The 9,907-nt window shown below is 37.8% G+C and overlaps 1 protein-coding gene across 3 annotated transcripts in view; it reads left to right on the forward strand.

Annotated features, from left to right (window-relative positions):
- The window catches only part of LOC106874704 (calcitonin gene-related peptide type 1 receptor), an 85,866-nt gene that overhangs the window by 14,023 nt on the left and 61,936 nt on the right, over positions 1-9,907 (forward strand). For all 3 annotated transcript variants that reach the window (XM_014922518.2, XM_052967090.1, XM_052967091.1), the window contains exon 2: positions 7,773-9,031. In XM_014922518.2, coding sequence (XP_014778004.1) covers positions 8,578-9,031 — 454 coding nt within the window. In that variant the 5' untranslated portion in view covers positions 7,773-8,577. The remainder of the gene's footprint in view (positions 1-7,772; positions 9,032-9,907) is intronic.

Genomic DNA, 9,907 nt, shown 5'->3' on the forward strand with positions numbered 1-9,907 from the left:
GAGGATAGGGGTAGGGATGGGGTATGTGGGAGTGGGGTGCAAGGGATGAGGTGGGGTTGAATGGGATGGGATGTATAGGGATGGTGGAGCTGGAATGTGTAGGGGTGGGGTAACGATGGAGGGGATGACGATGAAGGGAGAAAGTGGAAGGTGGGTAGGAGTGAAGAGAGGAAGTAGGTGTCAAAGCAAGAGAGGAGAGGTAGGTAGGAGGAAGTAGGTGTGAGAAGAAGAGAGGAAGAGGATTAGATGAAAAGGGGTGGAGAGTTGAGCCTATGTGGCACAAAGGAGCGAAGAGAGAAGATTAATCCATCTTCATGGCGAAGACGGGAATCCAGATGGCCCCTGTGCAACGACAATCCGAACACAGACAGGTGTTGTAAAGAATGACCGATAGAGCGGAAATGGCGCGAGACCGGGGTGTCGTTGCCGAGTCTGATGTTTCGGTGTTCTGCGAACCGGTCAACCAAGCGGCGTCCCGTTTGGCCGATGTATAGAGAAGGACAGAGAGAGAAGGACAGAGAGAAGGACAGAGAGAGCAGGAGATGCAGTAGATGACGTGGCTAGAAGTGTAGGTGAAGGCGTCAGTGATATGATAGGGTCGATGATGGGTGCCTGTGAGGAGGATGGTGTTAGATAGGTAGGAGCAAGTGCAGCAGTGTGGGCGGGAGCAGAGGAACGAGCCAGGTTGGGAGGTTGGGTTAGGGAAGAAGCTGTGGACCAAGATGTCTCGAAGGTTGTGGGTTCGATTGAAGAAGAGGCGGGGTCGGTTAGGGAAGATGTGCGAAGTGGAGGGTCGGACTGGAGTCGCCAGAAGGCTCGGAGAATGGTGCGTTGGAGAGGTAGGGTGGTAGGTGAGGGGAAACGGGAGACGGCTGATGGCGGGGCGGGTGCAGGGGGGAGAGCAGATGCACGGTCCATGGAACGCGCTCTGGTAAGGGCGATGTGGATAGTGGTGAGGGGATATCCACGTAGGATGAAGTGTTGAGCCATGAGTTGAGACTGAGTCTCAAAGTCATGGTCGTCACTGCAGAGCCTGCGTAGACGGAGGAATTGGGCATAGGGAATGGAGAGCTTGGTGTGTTTAGGGTAGGAGGAGGAGAAGTTGAGGTATGAGTGTGAATCTGTGCGTTTGTAGTGGATTGAGGTGGTGAGAGTGGAGTGATGAATGCTGACCGAAATGTCGAGAAAGGTGACGCAAGTATCGGAAATAGTGCAGAAGTGGAGGGCAGGATGGAAAGATTTGATAAAAGAGAAGAAAGAGTCTAGATGTTCGCGAGAGAGTGAGGTCGCACTGATACACCGTGTATAGGCTCTTGATGTCAAGAGTGAAGAGAAGTTTAGAGGGGCCAGAAGGGAAGGAGAAAGAGTTGAACAAATGAAGAGCATGGTTAGTGTCATGGATGTGAGAGGGGAGGGAAGCCACTAGTGGGGCAAGGACATGGTCAAGATATCTGGAGTTGAGTTCGGTGGGGCAGTTGCAAGCAGAGACGTTGGGGCAGCCAGGGTTGTTAGGTTTGAGGATTTGGGAGAGGAAGTGAATTGTGGGGGTGCGGACAATGAGGTTAGAGGTGGTTAGGTGGGAGATAGGAGGAGGAGATGAGGTCATGGATAGTGGAGGACACAGTCTGTATATATATATATATATATATATATATATTAGGGGTGGGGGTCGAAATTTTATATTTTGATTCCACATACTGCCTGGTGTTCATTTTGGTGTGAAAAATAAATAAACAAATGTTAAAAACTATGCGACCACCCCTACCCCTCGCATAGTCAACCCCTAATTCTGTGTTTTGAATACTGAAAATGTAAGGAACTGTAAACTTATTTTAATGCTATTAACTTTGTATTGGTTAGATATTACCTATATAACATTTTATAAATTATATGCAACCCCACCCCACCCTACTTGAAAAATAACAGTTATTGGAAGCTTGTATTATTTTTTTATAAAAGAATATCCTATATTCAGAAAAGCACTTCCAACATGAAAAAATGTAAATTCCGAATGATTATTATATGCAATAGAGAAGAAAAAACTATGTACGAACCTCAGACGAAATACATAAACAGTGAACACCATAAAATAAGCATTAATAATATTTACTATTTAAATAAATGACCATTGTCTTTTCCAGTCAAAGTGAGGTAAACTTTGTCGTGATTTCTGTACATTTAATATGAATTTGTGCCTATTTTCGTAGCCTATTCTGACTTCAGAAGCTTTTGTCACTAAATTGATAGCATGCTCGACTCCTTAGCTATGACAAAGAAGAGGTATTGGCTATGACAGTTAGATCTTTTAATTTTTTTTTTTTTTTTTTTGTCATAACACGTGCATGTATCAAACATTTCATTGAACTCCCCCAATTTCTTATCAAAACTATCTCCTCTTTGCTTGAATTTATAAACAGGTTCAATCAATCTCTCAATTTTTAGAGCTATTCCCTCAAACCCAATATAAGGAAAAGAAACTTTGTCCCATATCGTTTGCACATCTGCAACAACAATCCGGTAGCATTCTTTCACTATGGGTGATGTTTTTGATATCTGTTCTTCGCATTTTATTATGTATACATCAGCTTTTGATGGGGGCATTGCTGTGGAAATTCTACAGGAAATTCAAATGCTGAATGACGGTTTTTACTTCTAGTTGCCATTATATAATCTTATATACTTAAATTATTAGTTTAAATTTATGTCGGTATTTTTCTAAAATTATAATACAATTTAGCTCTGAAATAATCTGAAAAACAAAGAGATTCATTTCACAACGTATACATTTTCTAAAAAAAAAAATTCATTTAACACATTGAAAAGTCGTAATTTTACTATGTTGGAGTGGTACCTACCGACCAATTGACTTATATCTCAATGTTTTTGCTATCTTTACTCATCAGATGTTTTAAACAAGGTTTCTATAGTGAAATATGATCAAGTATTTCATATCCATAAGCAATTTAGCGTTTATGTGTTAGAGATTATATGATTAGTATTGAAAATTAGGGTATTTAATTTCAGGGGGTATATGTGAGTGGTACGGGGTGTCAAATAACCTTAATTTTCATAGATAGATAGATAGATAGATAGATAGATAGATAGATAGATAGATAGATATTGGGTTGTCCGAAAAGTTCGTGCCGAGGGGATTTACGAGGATGGAGAAAAGAAAGAAGGTAGCATACAAGATACTGAGTATATATATTATGTAGTCAAGAAGACATGCTGATTAGGAGAATGGAAGAGGATACTTGCAATAGAATTTGAATGATGATTTGCAGCGAAAAGGCTGACAACTGCGGGAGATAAGCGAGAGGCTCACGGAACGATTTAAAGAAAATGTGAAAGCATGTATTGTATGCTTTTCTGTATGCGTGGAAGTGTATTAGAGCATAGTGTGTGTGTGTGTGTGTGTGTGTGTGTGTGTGTGTGTGTGTGTGTGTGTGTGTGTGTGTGTGTGTGTGTGTGTGTGTGTGTGTGTGTGTGTGTGTGTGCGTGCGTGTGCGCGCGCGTGCGCGCGTGTAAGATTTGAAGGAATAGAGGTGGGTACAGTGAACTTGCTATATTAGTGGTTTGAATGGTAGGTGGCTTGATATTTGTGTTTTTACTGTTTACCCAAGATCAGCAATGTTTGAGAGGATCTGTGACCAAATGATTCCAACCGTAACCATATTCTTTTTCTTGTGTTAAAGAACCTTAGAACAATATTTATTATTCGATGTGTCTTTCTTTAAAACATCATATTGTAATTTTTGAGGATTTGGCAGCTATTTCTGTCTTTCTTTAAAACTTCATATTGTAATTTATGAGGTTTTGATAGCCTCCCAACTTTTTTCTTCCACAATAGACTTTTGCCTCTCTATACTGTCATCCCTTATCTACATTAACAATTGCATTGTATTGGAACTCATCTACCCTACACTCCTCAATCTCATACCCTTTAAGCTGTTTCTTCTTTTACGGCATATCTAGCACCATAATAGAATCCAACGATGCCAGTCTACTTGCTAGTCACTTTATGAATCCAAATCTCTTTTTTATTTTTTTTCATGGTCTCTCAGGCTATATGGTTGTCTCATCAACTACTGTGTCCCTTAATCGTGAATAGCTCAACTTCTTCATTCCTTCCATTAACTTCCTAGAATTCACATCTACCATCTCCATCACATCTGTTTACTTCATTGTCACCTCCATTTCTACAACCCATCTCAACCCTTCCAACTCCGTTTTTAGCAAACTGACTGACTGACTTCACGCAACCAACCCGACTAACATTTAATCTGTGATTCCCTCTGACACTTCCTCGATTTCCTCGTTAACCACAACTGCGATTTAGATGTTCAACCACACCTCAAGGTCCATCATACCTTTAGCAATGTTAACTCAATAATATTTTTCCACTGTCGATCATTGCGCCCGCGCCCCACCTCCTACTCTTTATCAAACGCACCACTAACTGTCTATCTATCCTCAGATCCTCAGACCATCTTTTGGCATTTCTGTCTCATCCGAAATCTTTTCTTTAAGACACGACTACAATATACGCGACATTCTGTTTCTTAATTTAGTTATCCCACGCTTCACACAGCCTTGGTTATTTGCCTTCTTCCTTTCTCACTACACTCCTATTCCTTGCCTAAAACATCAACACTCTACGCAAACACAACCCATGATTTTCTGTTATCCACCGTTTCATCTGTACCTCCAACAACATTGAGATTGTATTAAGTACCAATCTATGACGTTTCGTATATTGGTGAATTGGTTGGCAACTAGATAATCGTTTTAAGAAACATTTATTGGACTTTCATCGCAACATCACTTGATCACCTCGGTCGGCATGTTGTTACTTCAGTCCTTCTTGCCACGTCTATCTTGTGGTGTAGAACATTGAACTATATCAGGAATCCTCATTTCTTCGTTTGCATCGCGAACAACAATTAAATGTTCTGCTAAGCACAGCTTACCTAATTGCAAATAATAATCGAGTTATCTTGAACTGCAAACATTGCTTTCCCCTGAACTTCAACACACACACGCGCGCGCACGCACACAGACACACACACACACACACACACACACATACACACACACACACACTGATAAATGCACTGTGTGCACTCCTCCATCTCCATAAACATTTACGTATGCACACACATTCATCACCAACGAAGCACTGACACACGCACATATCTCCCCACTACCACCCTCACCACATATAAAGCAGCATACTACATCCAACCATACAAACCAAACTCAACACATTTTTGTACAAACATAAACACATGTGTAATACGCCCTCACACTTCATTCAGCCTCTCCATAATCTTCTCTCTTATCTCCCTCATCTGTCGCTCTTTCTGCTGTAAATCACCATTTTATATACTTCCGTTGTATCTATTTCCGTTTTCCATCCGCTTTACTGCCTTCACAATAATCAAAATCTTTTAAACATGTTTAAAAAATATTTTTTCTTTCATTATCTTGTTGAAAATTCACTGTTCAAAAAGTGTGTGTGTGTGTGTGTGTGTGTGTGTGTGTTTGTGTGTGTGTGTGTGTGTTTGTGTGTGTGTGTGTTTGTGTGTGTGTGTGCTTGTGTGTGTGTGTGTTTGTGTGTGTACACACACACACACACACATATATATGCACATATACATATATGTATGTGTGTGTGCTTGTGTGTATGTGTGTGTATATATATATATATATATATATATATATATATATATACACACACATGAACACACACATATTCACTCGCGTGCGCGCACACACGCATAAACACATTAACACACACACATGCATATATATATATACGGAGACTGAGAGAGAGAGAGAGAGAGAGAGAGAGATGCTCCCTGTCGGTTTTGACGATGAGGATTTAGTTGTTCGAAATACTGAATTACTCGCAGAAGTGGTCGAACATTCCACAGACACATCTACCATTAACGTAGCCCACAGTGGAGTCAATGAGATAAGGCTTCCGCACAGTTTCCGTCTATCCAAAATCACTGGGTCGATTAGAATCAAAAGTAAAGTAAAATATATATATATGTATAAGCAACAAAAAAACCCAGAAAATACTTACACAAGTTGCTACACAGTGAAATCGAATCCAGGACATTTGACTACAAAGCAAACTTTTTAAATATTCGGCCATGATATATCCACGTTGCACGGTGCAACCCTTAGCCTCTCCACCTGTCACCCTCGGGATCTTTCACTGAGTCAAGGGTGGAATTGCCAAACAATGAGTGAAAGCATGACACCAACTACTTAGTCATGTTCTTTTGCAATTGAATAATATAGGATATACATGCATACATACACACATACGCGAGCGCACATACATATTGAGGGGTACCCAAAAGAAACCGTTATTTTGTGATATTTCGTTCACTTAGTTTTGCAGGTTTACACTTTCGTCGCCTTCAAAGTATTCTCCGTTTGAAGCAATGCATTGGTCCAAATACGTTTTTCACCATTCGAAGCGGCGCTAGAACCCTTGCGAAGTGATGCCTTTTAATGCCTCCGTCGTCTTTTTCTTCACCTCTTCTACATCTGCAAATTCCGCAGCATCAGCTTTCGTCACCAGTGATGATCTTCGAAGAAAGTCCCGGATCAACTTCCAACTGTTCTTTCAGTCCACGACACGCATTCAGTCGTGACTGCTTATGATCTTCCGTGAGCAAGCGAGGCACAAATTTTGCTGTAACTCTTTTTATTTGCAATTCCTCGGTCAAGATTCGTTGGCAGGAACTCTATGACACACCAGTCATATCAACAAGTTCGTCAATTGTTCGGTGACGGTTCTCCGAGATCAGCTCATCAATTTTCATGATGTTTTCATTCGTTCGCGAGGTCGACGGTCGCCCTGAACGAGGTTGCTCTTGAAGCGACAAGTAACCATTCCTAAAGCGTGAAACCACTCGTAAACTTGTATTATGCTCATGGCAGCGTCCTTGTAAGTTGTTTGAAGCGTTCGAGGCCGATCTCCGGTTAGTGAATAACTTCTTCCCTTCCTCCTACCAATGCTAGAGGCACTGCAACGAGATCATGGCCGCTGCTCTTCCTTCTTTGACTGAGCCATAAAAATACTATAATGCTGTTCAAAAGATGGATAAAAAGCAAAGGAATTGCTGTTGCAATAAAAACAATGTGGCACTTAAAGAATATATGCTATCATTCTATTTATAATTGGTACAAGCTAAATGAAACACAACCACTTCTGTAAAGCCTTTAAAGGATTAACTATAACGATTGACATAGATACATTCCAGAAAATAGAAGTGCTGGTATTTGTAAATATTATTAAGGTATTCTCACATGGCATTTGTTAATCTTCTATATTTTTATATTTTTTCAAAACGTACCTAATTATTTTGCTAAGAAAGAAACTCATCGTATATGTTTTTTTAATTTAAACTCTGAATAATAATAATAATAATAATAATAATAATAATAATAATAATAATAATAATAATAATAATAATAATAATAATAATAATAATAATAATAATAATAATAATAATAATAATAATAATAATAATAATAATAATAATAATAATAATAATAATAATAATAATAATAATGATAATAATGATAATAATAATAATAATAATAATAATAATAATAATAATAATAATAATAATAATAATAATAAGTAGTATGTTTGTAATGATTCTAAGTACACTTCGTTTAAACAAAATAATTTGTTTTCTACAAATAATTTATTTTCACATATCAAATGTTTTGCTTTATGATTTCAGATAATCTTGCGGTCTACTCCCTAATGGAGATCGGGGATTTGTGAATTAATTAAATTCAAAGAGAAAATGAACAGAAGCTTTGATACACTGCTAGCAGATGTGAAATGAAAAGTGCAAACGTAAAAGAATCTCTACGTTGAAATACGATTTTCACTGCAAGTGTCGACCGAAATATAAACTTTATAGTAACTTCCTTTTCTATTTCCAATATACAATGATCGTGCTTAAGCAAAATCAATTATCAAGCAAACCAGTGAAAATGTCAGTCACCTGAATTTTCAAAAATAAATCAATATTTTGACATTTACTCATAGAAACCTTAGAAGATTACAATTATCGTAAATTTCAATAATTGCATTGACCTATAATTCGTATGGTCAAAAAGAAGAATTTTGTAAACAGCAGAAAAATCATCAATCATCCTAATGAAAAACAAAAGTTGTTTATTTTTTAAATTCAGATCAAAATAATAAAAACAAATCAAGTATTTGAGCATTTACAGGGAAGAGGTGCCACAAAGAAGTGTTTTATAGAATATAATTATCTGAATTTTTACCTCGATACTAACAACAACAAGAAAAAAAATTATTTGGACTACCGATTAAATTTTAATGTGTTAAAATTCAATAATAATAATAATAATAATAATAATAATAATAATAATAATAATATCAACAACACCAACAACAACAACAATAATAATAACAATTATGATTACCTTTTTTTCTTTTAGTTAAGCTAAAATCTTATTATTCTGGTTTAATCAAAGCTCTGAGTTTTATAGTTAGATCAGTCAAATTACTTTATGTGTGGAAAAGACATTCACCAAATGCCACCAAAATACTGTAGAGACCGTAGTGGAACATATCCGTTCCAAGTGTTTAAGTTCATCACATGTTCCATGTGTTATTATTACATATTCCCATCAACGCCAGTCTTCCAGCAAACCGCTGACTTTAAATTGTCTGTGGCCAACAGAAACTACAGCGAAGCCCCGGATATTGAAAATAGCATTATTATGTCACGATTGTGTGAAGCTATTGGAGATGTTGACAAATGCAAAAGATGGCAGGCCTGTTGTCTGGTAGCTGTCGATTGTTGTTACCAACAGGAGGAAAATGAAAATTCTTCCAGAACTGAAGGAGTTCTTTCCTGCCCACCTACATGGGATGGTTTTAGTTGCTGGCAACGATCTCCGGCAAATCAGAGGGTATCTACAAAATGCCCGCATTATGTGCATAAATTCATCACACACGATAGTAAGTTAACTTTCTATTATTTAAATATCCTTTAAAACTTGCTATCCAGTTATCTTGTACTGAGATACGTCTAAAAGAACATACTTATATGAACGTTTGCGTGAATGTGGACATGGATGAATCTCCAAATATATTCACTGGCACACAAATTTCAGTTGTGACTCTTGTAAACATGAACGGTATAACAGGTTCGTATAAATATGTATAAGTATGTGTGCATGTGTGTGTATGTTTGTTATGGGATGGTTGTTAAAAGATATGTGTAAATGCAGTTAGACTACTCAGTGTGTGTGACGTATGTGTCACTCTTTGTGCGTATATATTTGTGTTCGTGTGTCAGTATGTTAGAATATGTATCTGTATGAGTAAGCATGTGAGTTTTGTATAGGTTATAGGCTAATTAATGTGTAAGAGTTTCTAGTCAGTGCTTTACTATAGCCTCTGGCCGACCAAAGCCTTGTGAGTGGATTTGGTAGACGAAAACTGAAAGAAGCCGTCGTATATATGTATGTTATCAATCAAATTCATTTCTGTATTTCTTGTCAATAGAGAAAGAGCCGGACTCTAACATAGATTCAAGGCTCCTTCATTGGAACTTTTATCAACATCATCTAGGTATTTGTGCATATGTGTGTGTGTGTGTGTGTGTGTGTGTGTGTGTGTGCAGTATTTGGTGTTAGTGTATGCGCAGATTTGTATGTTTGTCTTATGGATGCGTTTTTATGTATATATTTTCATGTCTAGGCGTATGCATATGTATTTATGCGCAGATTTGTATGTTTGTTTTATGGATGCGTTTTTATGTATATATTTTCATGTCTAGATGCATGCATATGTATTTATGTGCTAAATTTTTGGAAAGTTTTACATCTTTAC

Source organism: Octopus bimaculoides, chromosome 4, assembly GCF_001194135.2.
Source record: "Octopus bimaculoides isolate UCB-OBI-ISO-001 chromosome 4, ASM119413v2, whole genome shotgun sequence".
Classification (NCBI taxonomy): domain Eukaryota; kingdom Metazoa; phylum Mollusca; class Cephalopoda; order Octopoda; family Octopodidae; genus Octopus; species Octopus bimaculoides.